The sequence below is a fragment of the Candoia aspera genome, chromosome 3 (genome assembly GCF_035149785.1).
Source record: "Candoia aspera isolate rCanAsp1 chromosome 3, rCanAsp1.hap2, whole genome shotgun sequence".
Lineage (NCBI taxonomy): Eukaryota > Metazoa > Chordata > Lepidosauria > Squamata > Boidae > Candoia > Candoia aspera.
In genome coordinates this window covers 100,315,090-100,338,991 of record NC_086155.1, presented here as the reverse complement: position 1 = coordinate 100,338,991, position 23,902 = coordinate 100,315,090, and the positions used below count along the sequence as shown (strand labels likewise).

General features: G+C 41.4%; 1 protein-coding gene across 1 annotated transcript in view; it reads left to right on the top strand.

Moving 5' to 3' along the window:
* The window catches only part of PLA2G4A (phospholipase A2 group IVA), an 88,892-nt gene that overhangs the window by 10,648 nt on the left and 54,342 nt on the right, over window positions 1–23,902 (top strand). Inside the window, exon 2 of the mRNA XM_063298412.1 lies at window positions 10,586–10,730. Within this exon, the coding sequence (XP_063154482.1) occupies window positions 10,698–10,730 (33 nt within the window). The 5' untranslated portion in view covers window positions 10,586–10,697. The remainder of the gene's footprint in view (window positions 1–10,585; window positions 10,731–23,902) is intronic.

The following is a 23,902-nucleotide window of genomic DNA, read 5'->3' as shown; positions in this document are numbered from 1 at the left end:
CTCTCTTTTGTGGGCTATGCAACAAGCTGGATGGCCCTTTCTTTTGGGCAGGACACTACTTTCCATGTTTCTTGGTTTGGTAAAGGATAGCTCTGATATTTTACTTTTTGCTCTGACAGTGTGAGAACTAACTCTCATATGGGGAGCATTTATGACCAATGGGAACACATGGAATTTCAATAATTAGTGAGGAGTCTTACAAAAGGCTGTTGTTGTGGGCACCACAAACCTTAAAATGCTCATTTCGTAGAATCATAGACTGTAAGGGCTGGAAGTGACCTTCGAGACCATCTTGTCTGGCACCCTGTCAAGTGCAGGAGTCCACTCTTATAGCATCCCTAGCAGTTGGCAATTCAGGTTACTTGTCCTATCTGTGCCAACTTTCTGCACGACAGCCGTTCAGACGCTACTATCAGATTTCCTCTGTCTTCCTTTCTTCAAGCTAAACACATGTCCAACATGTCCAATTGTTCTTTATACATTTTTCCTTTCACTTTTCTTAATTATCTTGGTTGCCTTCCTCTGGACACACACAGGATTGTCAATATCCTTCCTAAAATAGAGAATGAAACTGGATGCAGTATTCTAAATATTGTTTGACCAGTGCAGAATAGAAGGGAACAATTACCTTTCATTGGTGGGAGGCAGATCAATGAGATTGCTTCCTGACACTTTCTCTAGCTCAAGATGCTCCCTGCCAACCATGACCAAGCATGCATATCTCCCAAAAGTCTCCCACTCCTGTTTCCATCCTTCCACAACTGAAGGAAAAAGCTGAAAAAATATGTTCATATGGGATGCTATGACTTGGGCCCTCATTCCCTTCAGGACCACCTTCAGGTATTATCCACCTGCCCCACATGATCTAGTAGGATGAGGATGCTCCAGATATTCACCTGAAAAGAGTTTGGGAGTTGGAACCTAGAGAATAACACATTCAGCAGCAGCCCCCCCCAACACCCCCGGAACAGATTCCCCCCAAGCTCAGATGTGCATTTTGCAAAACGATGAAAACCGTCGTCTTTAGGAGGGTATTTAGATCTGCCTGACAGTAGCAAAAGGTTTTGGTAATAATTCTTATTAATAGTGTTTGCTATTTATGAGTGTTGCATAGATGTTTCTTGTAACTCACCTAGAATGGTGAGAATAAGTGGCATACAAATATGGGTAAATAAATATCAGATAGCCTTCTGCAGCTCTCTGGAAGGTTTGCAGGCTGAATTGCAGCCCCTGGACTTCCAAATGACACCCACCCTGATTTTTTAAGGAGATATTCCATGCATTCTTAGAAATAAAAATGGTGTAATTCTCTGGCTGGGAAAAAAAAGATAAAGTAGGCAAGGATGTCAGGAAGAGCCATGAGCTAGAGAAGGTGGCAGGGAATACCTTCAGCGGACTGCTTCTTAAGCCTAAACCTATTCTGTACTGGCCAGACAGTATCTAGAATGTTATATTCAATTTTGGGTACCCCCGTTCCCATCATTCAGTGCCCTGAATCAACCTTTTACGGACTTTTGTTTCTAGAGCTTCCTATTCCTGCTCCCATGGTGTAGCCGATAGTAGGCTACAATAGGGGCAAAACCTGGAGGATTAAGGTAAAGAATGAGAGCAGCAATTTTTCATTCCCATTCTTAACCATGACTTTAAAAAAATGTAAAAAATCACAGTGGCAATCTCCAGTGCCTTCAGTGGCTACTGTCAAACTTTAGTAGCCAAGTAGTCACTTGGCTACTCAAGTTTGACATGCCACTGAAGGTACTGGAGAACCACAAATGGTAGACTGGAGTGTGTCTGCAGTTCATAGATTATCCATTGTTTTGTAAATGAAGATTATGCTTGAGGCTACTACTTGCTTTACAGCATACCATGTCCAAATTATTCATTTCAGTTATCATGATTAGAATAACATTTGAAACTAATTGAAGTCAGGTGGAACAGGTAGATCAGTGGAGTCGGGTGGTACCAAAGGTGGTAGTCAAGTTTAAGTCTCTCTTTACTCTTCTTGCACAAATATTCCTATTTTTTGCAAGATTACTTCTCCCAGTGTACAAACCCAAGCTTCTGAAGCTACTACAGGTAGTCCTTGACTTACAACCACAATTGGGACTGGAATTTCCATCATAGGTCATTGCAGCCACAAGTTGAGTCACCATGGGACCAGACCTGATTTTATGACCATTTTTACAGTGGGCATTACACAAATCACTGAGGTTAAGTGAATCCAGCTTCCCCAGTGGTGTTTTTTTGCTGGAAAATGGCAAAAAAGTTGCAAAATGTGATTATGGAGACTGCAGGACACTGCAACTGGTCGTAAATGTGAGCCAGATTGCACTGAAATGCAATCATGTGATCATGGGGTAATGGTGTGACGCTTTGTGTCATTGGAAGTGCTTTACAGGCTGTAAAGCACCCATTCCGAGGCCATCATAAGTTTGGACTGTCATTAAACAAATGGTTGTATGTCGAGGTCTACCTGTATACATTTTCTCTATGTGCTTCTGACCCTATAACTGAGCAAAAATTCTGTTTTCTCATGATGAATTTTTCGGAGTGAAGAATGTGCAGGGAAGTAGAAATTATGATTTTTTTCTCTCCTTTTCTAAAAATTTTAGCTGTCCCTGCCAAACTTTTTGTAACCAGCATATTTTTTCCCATAATGCCCCACAGTACAGTGCAACAGCTTATCTACCACTCCTTGAGCATTGGATTTGTCTGTATCTCTCTGTGTGTATTATTAAATAAACTAACATAAATTAATGACAACAGCATGATGTTTAACACTTTTATAGAATAGTTGGATCTGGGAGTTGCTGGGCATTCAGCAGCGTATACATTTAGTTACTTGAATTAAATTTTTTAACAATCTATGATACATATTTCCAGGCTTCTGCCTCTTCCCCTTTTCTAGTTCTAATCCTCTTATTCTTGGAAAGTTTATGAGGTCAGTTATTAATTCAGGTTAAGTATTTAACACTGAAAGGCAAATTTGACGTCATCCATCCATCTGTTCATTCATTTGGTTTATACTCCACTTTTTGTGTAGGAGCAAAAACTTTTTCACCTACTAGTATCATTCTGTGGGAGCGTACTGAGAAAAAAAAATGAAATCCCTGCCATTGAAATAAACTATCAAATAATTTTGATTCCAGAGCCCTCTGCTATCGCATTCTTCCTGGTTTCAAACCAAATAGTTGCTTCTACTAACTATTGTATTTCTAATGGCAAGCTAAATAATCTTGTAAAGAATTTATAGCTGGTTTGGTGTATTTGCTCTTCCTTTTTTCAAGGTCTAACAACAACATCCTGTACTAGCAAACCCCTCCAAGAAAGAACATGGAAGTACAGTCCTTATCTGCATAATCCTTTTTCTCATGTAGTCTTCATTATTTTTGGTATGTAGCCTTTCATCATTCAGGCTGCTTAACATGTTAGAACAATTTGCCTTTACTCACAGGTGTGATACAAGGATGGATCAGGCTTCACTGTCTTGTCCTTGAATCCAAACAAAGATAAGATAATTGGGCCCGTTCACCCCTCCTCAAAATGCTATTTTCAGAGTAACTAGTCCATACATCAGTTCTTGAGAATTTATGCTGGTTACCCAAACAAAGCTGGGCTGAGCTTTATGTGGTCAGTTCATTTAAGACAGAAGAGTGGAAAAAATGCTTGTGTTCAGCAGGAAAGAACAGCCACCATGTCACCCATAAATGTCTTAGTGTAGGGACTGGCAATTGTTTCAGATGCCAGATACTATTCATGATCTCAAAAAATTAAAATTTGGTTAAAATTTAAAAGTGATCAGATTTCATTGACCTCATCCTCATGCTATTTTGACCATTTTGTAAAATGTTTATTTATCAAGGTTCCATAAATGACCTCAGTGGGTGTTGCATTAATGCCTTCTGGTTAAAGACTGTTCCTAAAGTGCTGTGCAGTGCCCTACAACCCTTAGAGATTTAAGTGAGTACTAACCATTGCTTTTGCCAACCCTGCAGATAGAATCTTTGTATATTTATTCATAAAAGTGTGGGTCCCTTTTGCACAGTTACCAAAAATTGCAGCCTGTCACAAAGTGGATACCTATGTGGTGGGAATGTACTGTGGACTTCATGGAAATCAAGATTCTTCCCATCATTCTGAAAGTAGGGCACCTGAGCCTCTCAGTTCCAATCAGTCTTAACTATTATCAAGACTGATCCATTTCTCCTAAGAAGTAGGATGTTCTTGCTAACTACTAGATTACTTACGTTGCAAGTTTGTTTCTATGTTGTAATTACATAGCTAATTAATTTGCTGGATGTGTGTATTACTGTTTTTCTTTTAATGTGTTTCTGTTTACTTCTTTTTGAAAGATGCAATAACATTATTAAAAAATGTAAGTAGATGTTGCAGGTATTTCCAGTGTAGCTGTGTACCAAAGCTGGTTGCTTTGAAGAAAAAAGTATGTTCATTATGTAATAATAAATCTGGGCCCCAAATGCACACTTTTGTCCCGTGGCTGCTCAGTTCTTAGTGCTGAAGTCAGTTTTAGCTGCTAGACTGTTTTATAACAAAATGGGACTTTATTGATTTTCCTCTTTTGTAGAAGTCAGTGATTAAAGGTGATAATTCTGTTCTCTTTATTTAGAATTTCTGGGATCATTCACCTCTGTTGAGTGACCCAAGTTTGATGGCCTTTATGTATCATTTAATGGCTAGATTACTTACTTACAATTTTTCCCCTAAAAAAGTATTGGAATGATTCAACTCTGAGGTTAAAACCAGAGTCTGTCAGAAAGGGTGGGGAGCCTCCTCTTTCCCATTTTAGAATTGCTATACAGCTTCATCACAGTATTTCCTTGCAATCGGAGAGTAATGATTTAAGCCATACCAAATAATCCATATATTGATTGCTCCTATTTCCTTTTTTTTCTTTGGAGGTTGGGAAGAGGAGGTTTTATCAAATCTGCCAGAAGAATAAGGTGGGATCCAAACAGCTATTTAGTAGCATTCAAGGGCATAACTTTTTTTGAATAGCAGTTTCCAGCGTCAGCTTTTAAGCTCCTTCTTGAAAGCAATTTGTTTCAGAAACAATTGTGTCACATGGTTTTAAGGAGCTGTTGCTCAAAGGTGTATAAAACCTATTGCATTATTATCTGGTGCCAAATAATGTACCATCCTTTTATTTTTGACAGTTCAGTAGTCCTTTTTGCATAATGACAAGAAATTTTTACAATTTCTTCTTAAGATTCATATAGGAAAATTAATAGTTTCCAAATTACCCTTAAAGCCAATTTTAATTAGTATTTGTTGGTGTCCCCAATTTGATTCCCTCTAGATGCCCTTTGCATAGCATCTATGCTGTTTTTGGATGATCTTGCTTTCTAGCTAATCTGTAAGATACCAGGTGAGGAACCTGGGGGACCAAATGCAGATGAGGGCATTGCATATTTAGTACAAAAAAGGGGAATGTAGTCGATTTAGCACATTACCTAGAATTTTTTTAAAAAATACATATATTCTTTCTAATTCTTAAAATACATCTTACATAATTTCAACTTGCTGCATTACGTATGTCTAAAAGGAAGGAAGCTAAAGCTTAAGAAATAGGGATGTCCATTATCTAATCAGATCATATTATTTCAACATGTGATTTTTCAGGGAAGGACATTTGAAATCTTTGTGTAATACCCTGTCTAGTATAATATGAGAAACCTTGAATTATTTTTGACCTGTTAAATGGTTATCGCTTCAAACTGGCAGTCATGACTTGTATGACCAGTTAGACTGCATAGCTCTCATTCTTGAAGAAATACATAGTCAGGTAACTTTAAAGGTTTTCTTTTGTTAAAGCTGTAAACAGGCCTAGACATTTTTATCATTAATCAAACAATTACATTGCACCAAGTATACAAGGTTGGCTTTCAGGTGTATGGAACTCCCTTTTACTTGACTACTTTTTTGCAGGGGAGGGGTTATTTTCAGGACAGAAAGCAAAAATGAGATCTACATTGAATATAAGTTGACTTCTGCTGAACTTAGTGGATCACAGCTATGTAGTGGGCTTTTCAAAGGAACATAGCATTTTATTTTGGCAGACCCAGACAATGGTTCAGACAATTGGTCTGACGTGACTGTACTGAGTGACAGTACTTCTTCAGGGTTTATTTGCATTTCCTGAATGGAGTTGTTCTGTAGAAATTTGTGGTCTATCTTCACACATAGGTGTGTCAATTTACAATTTGCAGCAGCTTTGTCTGCATCAAATGCCATGGCTTGTTTGGGCCTGCCATCTTGATTGTTTGCCAGATGTTTACACTCTTCTGACAATGTCAACATCATGCTTAGCAGTCATTGAAGCAATGCCTGGCTCTTTTGTTGGTAATAGTGTCATTTTAAGCAGCTGTGTAGGCAGATGATGGAGCAATAATTTCCCTCCCTCCCTCCATCTTCCTATTTATAGATTAAGTGAAAAAGTTGGTCCCATCTAAAAATACAGCAAATAGGCTTATATTATAATTTTGATCATTGGCACATATTAAGCACGTGTTAATGATGACTATTTTTTCTCTTCAGTGATGTTTTCTGTGAACAGGATGGTGATGCAACCAGCTACTAAAATGTGCTTGCTTATTGTTTTATTTAGTCTGAAGCTCTATTCCCACTTAACAGGGAGTAAGACTGAGTGAGTTTAGTAGATATGTATAGGGGTACACAATTATTTTAAAAATGTATTTCTTTTCTTAATAAATTTTATTAAAAGTTTTACAAAGAACATAAAAACTAACATAAACTAATAAGGAGTGAAAGAAAGAAAGAAAGAAGAAAGAAAGAAAAAGTGCAAAAAGAACAAAATTAAATAGAAAAAGAAGCTTCTGATTTCTTCTGCAGCAAATATAAGTACAATTACAAAATTAACTCTTACTCTGTGATTACAAAAAAAGCTCACTTTTTTCTATTCTGTTTTTTCCCCCTAATCATTAAAACCACAAATCATAAGTGCATTTTGTTGTTTTGTGCAAAAAGTCTTTAAGGGGTTTCCAGTCAGCCATAAATGTAGATCACTCTGGATAATTTTTCCAGTCTTTCCTCAGTGGAAGTAGTCATGTAAAATGACATACATAATAAGTAGAAGCTTTGACACTACTGTTCTGGCTGCCTGCCCTCCCTCCCCCTTTCCCCCCTTGTTTTACCCTTTTATATGGAGTACCAGGACTTTCGTTGCTATAGAAAGTTGTAGCGGTTTAAGGCAGAGCAGAGGCTGTCAATCCATGTTATCATTCCAAATTAGCAGGGGTCAAAACAATCAAGGATTCCCTGAAAATGATCCTGAGTGTTTGGGAAATGAAAGAGTGACAATATGGAAGTGCCCCTACTCACCATTAAAATAGACCCATTGGAAACTGTGAGATGTAAAAAAATAATTAGCATTTTTTTTTCATAAATGGGATATTTTCCCAATGGGGTTTTCTTTTGATAGTTGCCTATTCCTCCCTATGGGTGAGATTTAATACTATCCAGAGCAGGGTTTCTCAACCAGAATTCCATGGAGCCCTAGGGTTCTGCAAGAGATCACTAGGGGTTCCCTGGGAGATCATGATTTATTTAAAAAAATATTTCAAATTTGGGCAACTTCACATTAATGAGGTAACTTTCATTCTTTAGTTTAAGAACACTGTTAGTGCAAATATGCAGGCTTACACATGAAATAAATATAATAATTTCATAACTTCTGGCCTATATTTGAGCCTGAATGTGCAGGGGTTCCCCAAGGCCTGAAAAATATTTCAAGGGTTCCTCTGGGATCAGAAGGTTAAGAAAGGCTGATCTAGAGGAAATAACATGGACTTTCCATTTATTATACTAATTGTCACAAACTGACTATGGATTATATCATGTTTAAATACCAAATTATATCTCTAAGTAATGTCAGTGCTGAAGCATGATCTCTAGACACTTTGAAAACATATGACATCCAGTAACCTTTCTTCTTTTGTTCTTAGTCAAACTGCAAAGCAAAAAGTGTTTATTTAATCTTGTGGTGATTAGTCCTTACTAACGTAACACTTTTAATCTGGAGAATTTTTCAATGATTATTTTGTTGTCATGCTGGCTTTGTGAACGAGACAGCTGCAATTCTCAGTTGGACATCAAGAAGAATTTCCGAATGGTTCTTTTCTGTTTATCCAGCAGACCTAAAAGGAAAAGTTCAAGCTTCAATTGAATATTAATCTTTAAAATCCTCTGTATTAATGTTTGTATTTGAATCCAATTTTTTTTAGCTTTTTTACATGTCCACCAAGCATGATAAAATGTCCCTTCATATTGTTCACATTTCCAACATACATTTGAAATACCTTTCCAATATATTTCCAAATACATTTGAAAGAGCCGTGGAAGTTTATTTCAATATATGATTACTGCGGCAAGATTACTGTATACACAAAGATGGAAAGATTACACATTGTAGTGGAGCAGTGCTTGAACTGATGCTTAGAGAAACAAGTATTTGTTTACTATAATTGACACTAGCTAAAAAGCATATTGGAAATTCTCAAATACAATCTGATGTGTTTCTACTGCATTTGTTTAAACTGCTTTGGACTATAACTCTTATGTCCGTGTAACATTGTGAGGGTCCTATAATGGCTACATTGGTCAGGAATGGTAAGAGCTGTACTCCAGCACATTTGGAATGTTTTAGGTGGGAAGTCTGATTTATAATAATAAAAAAGGGATAACCAGAATAAGAAGTTGGAAAACTTGAACTGGAGATAGCCAGCTTCTACAGTCTTCAGGACCAAGCTGATCTCACAACAAATGATCCAGAAACACCACGAAATGTCTTTTGCCATACTGGTTAATCACTTCATGGTTGGGGATCATGGTATTGGAGCAATTTGGCAGTAAGTTTTTGTTTTATCAGTGAAGCACATCTGAGAAAGAATACTCAGATGACTGTAACTTCATGTAAATGTATAACTACAGCATTTCAAATTTCCTTTTGAAGTAGCAAAACCATTTCTCAAAATAGTTTTTTCCCCCCATCTTTTAAAGGAAGCATTTCTGCCTGTCTGTCTGTCAAACTGAAATCTAAAATGTAGGTTTGGCCAAATTTAGAAGCACTAAAGCTGTACTTAAATATAATAACAGCAGACATATTTATTTTAGTTCATATATGTTCCTATTCATGTATAACACAGGAACTGAATAGTGGTGGTAGTGATGGTCAAAACTCAACTTAAAAGAGGGGAGCAGATATGAGTAATTTGTTCTTCTAGTCCTTTAATTTCCCCAAATATTTTTCTCTCACCTTGGCCCACTTCTCATATTTGCACCAGACCACCAGAAAGATGAGCTGAGCAAAGGCTGGGGAGACAGCTTATATCCCTCATCTGCCCCTTTTGATCAAAGTTAGAAACTCTAATCTGCTGCTTTGATCATAAATGGGGCATGTATATGAATAGTTATAGCTACTGCTGTCACATTCAAGCTTTCCCTTAGATCTTGGGTACCTTGAATTTGCATTTTCTTAATTTATTGAATAGTATGCCTCCTGATTATTAATAATTTATTTTTTGCTAATGCTGTTCATTCTTCTATGTCTGGGCAAGCATCTAGCTTGGAATACTCATGAATCTCACACCAGATAATTTTGCTGTTTCACCTAACTAGTTAGCTTCTCCTGTCTAAAATACTTGAATGTCTGAGATAATTTTGAAACATTCGACTTTATTCTTTGGCTATGTGCATAAGCTGGACTTGTGTGTGTGTGTCAAAATCTCTATGGAAAAGTGAAAGGCATTGGGACATGAGCCCAAAATTTAAACTTAAATTTAAATGAATGATTTGCCCACCTCTTGCTGGAGGAAGAGACTGCAGGAAAATCAGTGGTATCTCCAAATGAGCCTCTTTACATGGATATGCTAGAGCAAGTATTCATAAATCAGTCTATTGCAATGTGATGTCTCCAGAACCTTTGGAATGCTGCGTCCATGATTCCTGCAAATAGGGCAATGCTGCCTAGGGATGTTTAAAATTGTAGTTCAGTAGAACTAGAAGGCCAACAATTATTTTTACTTTAGATCAGCCTTTCTCAACCTTTTGACCCTGGATGAACCCTTGAAATACTTTTCAGGCCTTGGGGAACCTCTGCACATTCAGGCTCAAATATAGATCAGAGGTTACAAAATTATTATATTCGTTTCATGTGTGGGCCTGTATATATGCATTAACAGTGTTCTTAAACTAAAGAATGAAACGTAGCCCTAATGTGAAGTTGCCCAGTTTTGAAATAATTTTTTAAATAAATCATGATCTCCCAGGGAACTCCTAGTGACCTCTCACAGAGCCCTAGGTTTCCATAGAACCCTGGTTGAGAAACCCTGGTTTAGATGTTCTTGCAGTTGCCTTTAGGAAGACTTTTCTTACAGGCTTTGGGTTGCCTTGCCTTGTTCCTTCTCTGCCTTTGCTTTACCTTGCCTTAAACCCAACAGGATCCTCATCTGGCTCCATAATACTTTGACTTGTGAGATTAAGAGATCATGATATTTTAACTGGAGATGTGTTACAGAATAGGATAGATATTTTTTGTGTTATTTTACAGCCATTTAAAGAAAGTGGAAATTCATACTGGAGGCTGTCCTGTGAACAACCATTACGTCTACAAAAGCTTGCATAATTCTCATCCTATCCCAGACGTGGCCACTGAATCTAGAATGTCCAGTATAGATCCGTATCAGCAGATTATGGTAAGTAGATGATAATATATTTTTTATTTTATTTTGATTGCCCAGGATAATTATTTCAATTATGGTCATAATTTCAGGATCTGCATGTTTTGAAATATACTGCGCAGACAGGAATAATTTAAAAGAAGAAAGGAAAAATAATTGAAAGGCACTGAGTTAAAAACAGAAAAAGAGTTCATATTGACTGATAGAAGGGCTAGGGATAAAAAGGAAGCTGTACTTGACTGCACTATGCAATTGATTCTGAAAACCTGTAGGAAATTAAAATATTTAGATATTAGAACTGACAGCATGAAAACATACCAAGATCCTGGAAGGAGTTCTTGACATTCACACTTGCAGAGATGGTCTGACTCCTAAAAAAAGCCATGATATACTTCTTTAGAAAGCTAGCAAATCATTTTCTTTATTACAGCAAGAACCAAAGAAGATTAAGTTATTCAGGATAATTTGAAATAAAAGCTGTGGTCAGATTCAGATATCATATTTTCCCAATCTACAAGCTATGGTTGGGAGATCAGGAATATGACAAGTTTTTCTAGTCCCCCACTTCCTCTGTCTTCCCTCAAGGTAGGTTTATGTTTCTTTCCATGGTTTGCTATGGTTATCTGAATTGCACATCTTGACATTTGTCAAGCTGTCCCAGGTAAGCTCATCCTGAATCCTGGTTACTTATTTATTTCTTTGAGTGTTTGCAGCTAATGTTGTTCATAGCTGATCCAATATGACAGCAAGCTGTGGTAACAGCAAGCCACTGAAAGGAGCCATGCCAGAGAGAGAAGGAAGCAGCAAAAGAAATATCTTGGTTGAACTTTTGATTCCTTAGGCATACTTTATATCGGATGGTTGCAATCTTTTCTACCAGATTGCAGCCATAGCATCCCTTTAAATGCAACAAATGCTGGTGCTTACAAAACCCTTTGGTAATCCTTTGTCTATGCCTTCTCTTGATTAATGTTATCTGGAGCTTATCCTACCTGTTTCACTCAATTCTAGCAAAGGAAATTCTTCCAGTTAGTAAATTAAATCATCAACATTGTCAGGGCCAGCCCAAGAATGATGAAGAATCAATCCAACCAAACTTCAGTTCTTTATTTGCACACACTGTATAGATAGAATCTTGCCAGACTAAAACTACTGTTCTTAACCTAAAGGGAAATAACCTGGGAAGGCTCTAGGGCGGGGCTACTCTGAACCTCTTAGTCATCTCACTTTCTACCTCTGGACTGTGTTTTCTCTTATCTTGCTTCCCTCCTTGGAATGTGCTCCCTCCTTCCTGAGAACCAGCAGCATTATTGAAGTCCATCACATCACCTCCTGCTCCAGAGACACATTCTGTAACAACATTCATCAACAGTATATCTTTGAATATGCATGTACAAGGGACAAATTCTAGAAGAAAGCCATCTTTTCACCCTGCAGTTGACAACCCATTCCAGAATGTTAGAATATTTAGGAGACCAGCATATTAAAACCTGTAAATTCAATGTGAGGTTTCCACCAAACTGCTGTCTTGTTGCATCTCTGCCTGGGGCTCCCCATGCTACAATGCAGAATGTGTAAATTCCCATTAAATATGAATGAGTTTTTGAAAACCTAGATCGTCTACCATATTAACTGTTCTGTATCTTTGTGCTGACTGGTTTAAGATTGGGAAAGGAGTACGGCAGGGCTGTATACTCTCACCCTACCTATTCAACGTGTACGCAGAACACATCATGCAACATGCTGGGCTTGAGGAATTCAAGGCTGGAGTTAAAATTGCTGGAGGAAACATTAACAATCTCAGATATGCAGATGATACCACTTTGATGGCTGAAAACAAAGAGGAACTGAGGAGCCTTATGATGAAGGTGAAAGAAGAAAGTGCAAAAGCTGACTTGCAGCTAAACCTCAGACAAACCAAGATTATGGCAACCAGCTTAATTGATAACTGGCAAAAAGAGGGAGAAAATGTAGAAGCAGTGAAAGACTTTGTATTCCTAGGTGCAAAGATTACTGCAGATGCTGACTGCAGTCAGGAAATCAGAAGACACTTAATCCTTGGGAGAAGAGCAATGACCAATCTTGAAAAAATAGTTAAGAGCAGAGACATCACACTGACAACAAAGGTCCGCATAGTTAAAGCAATGGTGTTCCCTGTAGTAACATATGGCTGCGAGAGCTGGACCATAAGGAAGGCTGAGAGAAGGAAGACCGATGCTTTTGAACTGTGCTGTTGGAGGAAAATTCTGAGAGTGCCTTGGACTGCAAGAAGATCAAACCAGTCCATCCTCCAGGAAATAAGGCCAGACTGCTCACTTGAGGGAATGATATTAAAGGCAAAACTGAAATACTTTGGCCACATAATGAGAAGACAGGACACCCTGGAGAAGATGCTGATGCTAGGGAGAGTGGAAGGCAAAAAGAAGAGGGGCTGACCAAGGGCAAGGTGGATGGATGATATTCTAGAGGTGACAGATTCGTCCCTGGGGGAGCTGGGGCTGTTGACGACCGACAGGAAGCTCTGGCGTGGGCTGGTCCATGAAGTCATGAAGAGTCAGAAGCGACTAAACGAATAAACATCTTTGTGCTATTTACTTTTGGCTCAAAGAGAAAGCGAACATCCTAAATTGGATGATGGATAAAATAATGAAGATAATATGTCTCCTAACAGTAGTTTGATTCTTAACGTGAAAGAAAAACTTCAAATTTTCCTCATTATCCTTGATAGAGAAGCACCTTTCTCTGAGGCATCACAGTATGCAAACTTAAAATTTAAGTGATTATTCCATGTTACATTTTTGTTTCTAAAATTATAATTCCTGCTAAATAGCTCTTTATTACTTTTAAGTTGAAGTGCAATAAATTGCATGTAATTCATATAAAATAAGGACCACCAAAACATTAAGCATATCAAGACTTCAATAAATATCTACAGGATATTTACTGAAGGAAATTACAGTAAATTTCCTTCAGTAAATTTATGTCTATGTGTGAGAATGAAGTAACTGGGAAAATCCCTTCCAGATCTTTTGGACTTCAGTTTCTATCAATTCCAGCCAGCAGAATAACTGGCAAAAAATGGAAAGAGTTGTAGTTCCAGATGTCTGTAGAGTGCTAGGTTCCCCATCCTTGCTGGACGGTGTTAATATTTCATTCTGGCCAATTTTGTCTCACTTCTGTCTTCTCTCCCTTTATGCTTTGTTCAGCTGCCCAACTCTTGAAGATCGATGCTGTACCTGTTAGTTATTAGTCCATTTTATTTCTTTTGTTTCTTTAATACATAAATTAGTTTTGGGTGTACTTTGGAATACAGCTAGTCCTCGCTTAGCGATCACAATTGGGACTGGCAACTCTGCCACTAAGCTCTGCAGTTGTTAAGCAGTAATCACGTGACTGTGACCAGCTTATGTCCTCACTTCCCATTTGGTTGTTATTTTATTTATTTTTATTTATTTATAAATTTATTCACCACCCATCTCTCCCCAACAGGGGGACTCTGGGTGGCTTACAATAAAACAAGATTAACATATGAAACCATTACAATTAAAATACAATTAAAATATAAATATAATAAAATCTGCATGGCGAAGAGATCTTAATCAGACCTTCAGTGTGGTAGGTCCCTCCAGATCACCTCATGGCGCTAGCCAGCCCCAGGTGTAATTATTTGCCCTCCCATTCCATGCCTGTCTACAAAACCAGGTCTTTAATCTTTTGTGGAAGTCCAGGAGCGAGGGGGCTTGTCTCACCTCTGGGGGAAGGATGTTCCAAAGGGCGGGAGCTACAGCAGAGAAGGCACGCTTCCGACACCCCGCTAGATGGAATTCTTTTATAGATGGGGCCCGTAACATGCCCTCCCTGCATGACTGAATGGGGCGGGTCGATGTAATAGCAATGAGACGGTCCCTCAGATATCCTGGTCCCATGCCATGTAGGGTTTTAAAGGTGATAATCAACACCTTGAATTGGACCCAGAAGCACACTGGGACCTAGTGCAGCTCACGCAACAGAGGTGTTATGTGTGCAAATCTTGGAGCACCCAAGATTGTCCGCGCAGCCGCATTCTGGACCAGCTGTAGCTTCTGGATATTTTTCAAGGGTAGCCCCATGTAGAACGCATTACAGTAATCTACATGGGAGATAACCAGGGCATGAGTGACTGTTCGGAGGGCCTCTCGGTCCAGGAAAGGGCGTAACTGGTGCACAACACGAAGTTGCGCAAAGGCCCTCCTGGCCACAACTGCCACCTGCTCTTCGAGCAGGAGTCATGAGTCCAAGAGGACCCCCAAGTTATGCACCAGATCTGTCTGGGGCAGTGCAACCCTATCCAGCACTAAAGATGACACGTTCCTGGGACACGAGGTGCCATTAATCCACAGCCACTCCATCTTACTAGGGTTCAGCCAAAGCCTGTTGTTCCCCATCCAGGCCCCTGCAGCCCCCAGACACTCGGAAAGGGTGGTCATGGCATCACTTACTTCACCCAGGATGGAGATGTACAATTGAGTAACATCAGCATACTGATGATACCTCATCCCATGGTGACGAATGATCTCACCCAGCGGTTTCATGTAGATGTTAAAAAGGAGAGGGGAGAGTACTGATCCCTGTGGCACCCCACAAAAAGGGGGCCGTGGGGCCGATCTCTCCTCGCCTATCAACACCGACTGGGACTGGCCCCGGAGGAAGGAGGCGAACCAGCGCAAGACTATGGTGCCCACCCCCAACTCCCTGAGCCGACCCAAAAGGATACCATGGTCGATGGTATCAAAAGCCGGTGAGAGGTCAAGAAGAGCCAGGATGGATGCACTGCCTCCATCCCGCTCCTGCCAGAGATCATCCATAAGTGCGAACAATGCCGTTTCCATCCCATAACCCAAACCTGACTGAAAGGGGTCTAGATAATCCGTTTCATCCAGGATCCTCTGGAGCTCCAACGCCACCACTTTCTCAACCACTTTTCCCAAAAAGGGGAGGTGGGAGACTGGGCGAAAATTATCCAGTATGCTGGGGTCCAGCAATGGTTTCTTGAGGGGGCGCACCAGCGCCTCCTTGAAGGCTACCGGAAATACTCCCTCAAGGATGCATTTATCATCGCCTGGACCCAACCACATGTCTCCTCCTGAGCTGCCTTCACCAGCCAGGAGGGACATGGATCTAACTGGCAAGTGGTGGTGTTTACAGTCTGGAGAATCCTGTCCACTTCCTCAGGCCCAACAGGATCAAACTGTTTCCAGATAACAAAGCAAGAACATTCCCCGGGTATCTCCCCAGATACTGCCTCATGCTCAGAGTCCAACTTGGAGCGGATCTGAGCGATTTTATCCTGCAGGTGCCTGGAAAACTCCTTAGCTCGGCCCTGAAGATGGATCTCTAGGTCCCTTTTCCCCAGAATGGATCGGGTAATCTTGAACAGGGCTGCCGGGCAGCATTCTGCGGATGCAATAAGAGCAGAGAAATACTGGTGTTTTGCCACTCTTACTGCCACAAGGTAGGCCTTAATAGCCGCTCTAGCTTGTGTTCAGTCAGATTTGGTCTTTGTCTTCCTCCAGTGGCGCTCTAGGCATCTCTTTGTCCTCTTCAGAACCCTCAGCTCCTCCGTAAACCATGGGGAGTGTCGGGTTTGATGGGATAAGAGAGGCCGCACAGGCGCGATCCTGTCCAAGGCCCCGGCTGCCTCCCTATTCCAGGTGGCAGCCAGGGCCTCCGCTGGACCATGCAGCAGATCCCTGGGTATAACCCCCAGCTCCCTCTGAAACCCTGCTGGGTCCGTTAGTCGCTGGGGGAGGACCAATCGAATGGGTCCTATCTCCCTGCGGAGGGGGGCGGCATAGGAGAATCTCAGGCTCACCAGGGTGTGATCTGACCATGACAGTGGGGATAGCTGTAACTCTCCCCTCAGAACACGTTGCCACTGCTCCGACAAGAAAACTAAATCAGGGGCGAGGCCACTGTCCTGAGGTGGGTCTCAAATGGTCTGAATCAGGTCCATGGCCACCATGGTGGTCATGAACTCCCAAGCTGTCTCTGAGGTCCATCCCAGGGATGGCAGGTTGAAGTCCCCCAAAACCATAAGCTTGGGGAACTCCACTACCAACCCCAAGACGGCCTCCAGCAGCTCAGGCAGGGAGGTTGCTATGCAGCAGGGAGGCTGGTACACTAGCAACACCCCCAACTGTTCCCAAGAACCCAACTTGAAAAACAGGGTCTCATACCCAGTCACTTATGGAGCATGGCCCCTGAAGGCCACAAGAGATTCCTGGATGACGACAGCCACCCCACCTCCCCTGCCCCGAGATCTTGGCTGGTGCCATATTCGAAACCCAGCTGGGCACATTTCTGAAAGAGGGACGCCTCCCTCCGGGCCCAGCCAGGTTTCATTAATGCATGCCAGATCCGCCCCCCGGTCTGTGATCAAGTCGCAAATAAGGGGGGCCTTGTTGTTAACAGATCTGGCATTACAAAGCAACAGCCGTAGATCAGGGCCTCCGTGGGTCTGCTCACCAGGGTCTGGGTTTGAGCATGGAGGGCCGGAACATGCCACTGGTAGTAAACATAGGGGGCGTCTTCCCCATAGATGGCCCGCCTTCTGGCTCCTGTCATAACGTCCCTGGCCCGTCACCACCTTGATCCTCTGTCCCGCCCTACAATCCCACGAGTATTGCAATCCATTATCCCCCAATCCTGGACTCCAAAGACCCCTGGTTAAAAATAGAGATTCCTCCATCCAAGCATACAATCACTCAACCCCTCATACGCTCACTCAATCACAAGGCGATGGCGGGCCCTTCAAATGCACCAGCCCAGGCTCTTGGCGTTGTCAGGGCCTCACCATCGCCTACCCACTCATTCACTGTGTCCCCCTTGGCTTCTCTCACTAGTTGGGGGGGCACACAACCACTACTCCTCACCCACTTTCTCACTCAGGAGGCGAGTATTCTCATACAGTCCTTCCCAATCAATAACCTGTACTCGCTTTCCAGCCTCTCACATGTGGGAGGGAGTACCCCATTGAACTTGTAGGAATCTCACCGGAACTGACAGGCTGTTGATAACTAAAAGAATGGTGGGTGATCCACAATAAGTCCTGAGGTCTCGGCTCTTAAAACAAAAATCAACACCCGCAGACCGGTTCTTCTACTGGGGAGTCTAGATCTTCTATGGGTCACTGGACCCCCACTCAGTCCATTTATCCAGGGGCTGCCCCGATGTTGCTGCTCACCCTGCCCGCTGTGCCATCGATGTTCACACCAGTTGAGTTGGGCCAATGCCCTCCATGTTATCTGGAGAGCTCTGGCCAAGGCCCCGGGAGCAGTTTTTCGCGGCCAGGTGGTTCCTTCTATCGGCAACTCACCCAAGGCCTGCAGAGCTGCTGGTATTTGTGGCATCCACCATTCTCCACAATTGCTGCCTCCCCAACTCATTTGGGGGGCTTCAGCACGCTTCCCTGCTGTAGCTCCACCTGCACCTCCAACGCCCACACGAGGCCCGTTGCACTGCGGATATCCCCTGGGTCCAGTCCCTGCTGGGTCCACCGCGCTGCCAGCATCCACATCCGCCAGGACCCGCACCGCTGAGGCCCAGCACGGCCTAGCAAGGCACTCCCCACTCGCTCGGGGGGGGGCCCAGCAGCAGCAGCCCTGGCAGTAGTTCCAGCCATGAACAGCTCCAGCCGCTCCAGCCTCCACAACTCTCTGCTCTGCTCCAGCTCCCACTCTGGTCCTGGGTCGTCCCAGCTCCACACTCCGTGGCCCGCCAGGACCCACCAGCCTCCGCCGTCGCTCTGTCCAGGGGGCTCCCCCAGTCCCACACCAGCCCACAAGGTAAGGGCTACAAACATCCCAACCTCAACAGGCAGACCAGCGGGCCGGGGTAAAGTCTAAAATTCAAAATTAGAGCCCACACCCCAGAGTGCTTGCTCGGCATTCACTTGTGGCCGCCATGTTCTTCCTTCAAAGATTACATCTTATCTCTGTGCTAACATTAATTAAATGTTATTAAATGAATTACTATGGTTGTTAAGTGACACATCATATGACAGCAACTTGCAATTTTACTTCTGACTTCTCCATTAACTCTGCTTGTCAGAAGCTGGTTGTGAAGCACACGAATGGTGACTACGGGACACTGCAATGGTCGTAAATGCTTGCCAGTTGCAGAACACCCACATGGCAATCGTGACCATTGGATGCTGCAATGGCTTGTGAGGATTGGTCACAAAGCTGGGTTTTTTTACACTGTCGTAACTTCGAACAGTCACTAAACAAGGTAGCCAGTAAGAGAGGACTACCTGTACACACAGATTAAGCAGAAATACATGCACTAAGAACTAATGAACCTTGTTTGCTGTCCTATTGATAGCAGATCTGGTGATAATATTCCTATTACTAGGAGTGATAACTACCAGATCAATCTTCTTTGATAAGGAGATATAAAGTCAGGAGTTCACCACCAAAAATTCCCTTGTTTTGGTAGCTGCTTTCAGCAGTTCATATCTGAGGGGCTTTCTGAGTAATTTCTGGAAATACAAACATTTTTTTTCCTTTTAAAAAGATCTACATTTAATTTATTTATTACTCAAATTTTGTTACCGCCCATCATCCCTAAAAGAGGGACTCTGGGCACCCAAATAATAAATTCACCTTGAATATTTATTAGTTTCTTGAGTCCTTTAATCTATGGCAGCAAGTGAAAAACTTCCCAAGTAAACTGGATGATCCGACAACCTAAGAGATAGCTTTATACATGGACTTCACCAGATGGACAACACCGAAATCAGATTGACTACATCCTTTGCAGCCAAAGGTGGCGGTCATCTATACAGTCGGTAAAAACAAGACCTGGAGCTGACTGTAGTTCTGATCACGAACTACTTCTTGCACAATTTAGGATCAGACTAAAGAGATTAGGGAAGACCCACAGATCAGCTAGATATGAGCTCACTAATATCCCTCAGGAATATGCAGTGGAGGTGAAGAATCGATTTAAGGGACTGGACTTAGTAGATAGGGTCCCGGAAGAACTCTGGACAGAAGTTCGCAACATTGTTCAGGAGGCAGCAACAAAATACATCCCAAAGAAAGAGAAAACCAAGAAGGCAAAATGGCTGTCTGCTGAGACACTAGAAGTAGCCCAAGAAAGAAGGAAAGCAAAAGGCAACAGCGATAGGGGGAGATATGCCCAATTAAATGCAAAATTCCAGAGGTTAGCCAGAAGAGATAGGGAACTATATTTAAACAAGCAATGCACGAAGTGGAAGAAGACAATAGAATAGGAAGGACAAGAGACCTCTTCCAGAAAATTAGAAACATCAGAGGTAAATTCCAGGCAAAAATGGGTATGATCAAAAACAAAGATGGCAAGGACCTAACAGAAGAAGAAGAGATCAAGAAAAGGTGGCAAGAATATACGGAAGACCTGTATAGGAAGGATAACAATATCGGGGATAGCTTTGACGGTGTGGTCAGTGAGCTAGAGCCAGACATCCTGAAGAGTGAGGTTGAATGGGCCTTAAGAAGCATTGCTAATAACAAGGCAGCAGGAAATTAGGGCATCCCAGGTGAACTGTTCAAAATCTTGCGAGATGATGCTGTCAAGGTAATGCATGCTATGTGCCAGCAAATTTGGAAGACACAGGAATGGCCATCAGATTGGAAAGAATCAACTTATATCCCCATACCAAAAAAGGGAAACACTAAAGAATGTTCAAACTATCGAACAGTGGCACTCATTTCACATGCCAGTAAGGTAATGCTCAAGATCCTGCAAGGGAGACTTCAGCAATTCATGGAGCAAGAATTGCCAGATGTACAAGCTGGGTTTAGAAAAGGCAGAGGAACTTGGGACCAAATTGCCAATATCCGCTGGATAATGGGAAAAGCCTGGGAGTTTCAGAAAAACATCTATTTCTGTTTTATTGACTATTCTAAAGCCTTTGACTGTGGACCATAACAAATTGTGGCAAGTTCTTAGCGGTATGGGGATACCAAGTCATCTTGTATGCTTCCTGAAGAATCTGTGTAACGACCAAGTAGCAACAGCAAGAACAGACCACGGAACAATGGACTGGTTTAAGATTGGGAAAGGAGTACGGCAGGGCTGTATACTCTCACCCTATCTATTCAACTTGTACGCAGAACACATCATGCGACATGCTGGGCTTGAGGAATCCAAGGCTGGAGTTAAAATCGCGGGAAGAAACATTAACAATCTCAGATATGCAGATGATACCACTTTGATGGCTGAAAGTGAAGAGGAACTGAGGAGCCTTATGATGAAGGTGAAAGAAGAAAGTGCAACAGCTGGCTTGCAGCTAAACCTCAAAAAAACCAAGATTATGGCAACCAGCTTGATTGATAATTGGCAAATAGAGGGAGAAAATGTAGAAGCAGTGAAAGATTTTGTATTTCTAGGTGCGAAGATTACTGCAGATGCTGACTGCAGTCAGGAAATCAGAAGACGCTTAATCCTTGGGAGAAGAGCAATGACAAATCTCGATAAAATAGTTAAGAGCAGAGACATCACCCTGACAACAAAGGTCCGCATAGTTAAAGCAATGGTGTTCCCTGTAGTAACATATGGCTGCGAGAGCTGGACCATAAGGAAGGCTGAGAGAAGGAAGATTGATGCTTTTGAACTGTGCTGTTGGAGGAAAATTCTGAGAGTGCCTTAGACTGCAAGAAGATCAAACCAGTCCATCCTCCAGGAAATAAGAACAGACTGCTCACTTGGGGGAATGATATTAAAGGCAAAACTGAAATACTTTGGCCACATAATGAGAAGACAGGACACCCTGGAGAAGATGCTGATGCTAGGGAGAGTGGAAGGCAAAAGGAAGAGGGGCCGACCAAGGGCAAGATGGATGGATGATATTCTAGAGGTGATGGACTCATCCCTGTTGGAGCTGGGGGTGTTGATGACCAACAGGAAGCTCTGGCGTGGGCTGGTCCATGAAGTCATGAAGTGTTGGACGCGACTAAACGAATAAACAACAGACTGGATGAATAATTTTTAATGTTGTACTATTTTTTTTTCACTATCTGTGAATTAGGTAATGGTTTTGGCTGAGTTCTGGCTGCTTAAGTTCATACATTAGGGAAAGAACTCAACAGTTACTGTAAAAATTATCACATGTTCTCAAATGCACATGTTTTCTACATAAAGTTCCTATTCCCATAACAGTAGTCCAGAAAAAAAAAAACTTGAATTGTATCCAGGTTCTTTGGAAATGGTTGGCAAAACGTGTTCAGGCATGCCACCAAGTCTTTCATCATAATGTTCTTCTACAAATACGCTTCATTTTTTTGGAATGTTCCATTATTTGCAATGTGGGTTTGACTCTTCTGGCAGTCATATCCTTCTGAGACAACTAACAGTTCTCGAAAAGCAATTCATTAGCAATGTTGATGTAATAGTTTTTTTCTTTTTTTCCCCTTTTTATTTGGGGTTTAAGTTAGTGGGGCAAAAGGAATGGAAGTGGAATATTGCAAGTTGTGATGAATAAGATGATAATTGCATTATTAGAGGATGATACAGCCTTTGACTGCCATCTCATGGATAAAGGGTCCAAGTTGGAAATATAATAATACAGGTTTCCCTTGCTTTATGCAGATTCGCTATTATGCAATTGATCGTCTTCATCCAAGAATTTGCTTTATGCAAAAATAATTTGCCATTATATGATTTGTCTTGGAAACATGCCAGGACTTTTTCCCATCAAACCTGTTTGAACATTTTCCTTCCAATACCTCTGTCTGCCATCACACATGCATTGTGGTGGTTGTAGTTGTACATGAAAAAACAGATTTAAAAAGAAGCAGAAGAAGCAGCTGTCAGAGGAATAGCAATAAAAACAGCTGCTGGATATAATTTGGAACATCTCATAATTGTCAAAAGAGGACCAGATTTTTCTTGTTTTGCACATTAATATTATGTCTAGTTATGCAAGTAGATAAAGCTCATGGATCTCCATCATTAATAGGTGGGATCATGTTGCCGAGCAGATTACTGCACTATATTTTGAAATATAGTGACTCTTTTCCCCCAGAGCAATCCAGTAATGTTTGTTTTTGCATTTCTTATGAGTCTGTCAGCAATCTTTTCCTCAAGCAATTGCATTGTTAGGATCTGCTCAGATTGTTGTCATCAGCCAAGACAGCAAGATCTTACATGAATTTTTTTTATTGCTTGGATTTGGTCCTGTCACTGAACAAAATCCAAACAGCCAACAGAGAGAGAATTATTGTTGTTTTTGTCCATGTTAATCTTGCCCATGGCTCTTAGAAAGAAAATTGGCAAATTCTAATTGATTCCATCAGCAGTATTCCGGACTGATGGGGGAGAAGGATCAGGGCTGCTGTGTATGATGTCAGCCCATACACCCTTTCATCCTCAGTCATTCAGCCTTACTGGCTGTTGCAACGGCTGACATTTTTGCATTATAGTCATATCAGTTCATTTCCAAGCACAGTTCAAAATGCTGGCATAAGCCTTGTAACTGTCCGGGATCCAGGCAGTGGAATGAATGCTTTTTTCATAGCAACATTGGTCATGCTAAGGTCCTGCCAGTGGTGATTGTGAGAGACAGATCATTCTGACTTTCCAGAATAGGCTGCTTGACACCAATTTGATTATCTCTTCAATATCATCTGAACATTAAAAAAGGCCTTTTGATGGTCATTGTTCAATTATTACATTTTTATGTTTACTTTGTATTTTGTCCAGTTTTCCAAATGGGCATAAAAGCTATTTGGAATATGTCAATATAACATAAAAACTATTTTGAGTATATCAATATAATATAATATAAACATTAATTATATGGTGCAACTATAATAGTAAATGGTGTGATTAAAAAGTAGTTGAGTCAGTAACAGACTGCCCATCAGGTGATGTATCAGTTTGCAAGGCTTGGAAGATTACTGTATGTCTCTTGAAGCAGAACACATTTTTTTTATTTCAGGGTTTCCCTTCAGGTCTCCCCAGATATGCTGGAGTATATTTGCTATGCAGGCATTGATGGGAGTTGTGCTTCAATTCATTTGGGGGATACAAAATGGGAGAAAGCTGCTTGCTTGTTTTTCATAGAAATGGCAAGGGTCAGTTTGGGTTCACACTAGATTGAAGCAAGCAGTGAACGAATCAACAGTATATGGGATGACCTATTTGCTGTCTTTTGGGTGCCCCCT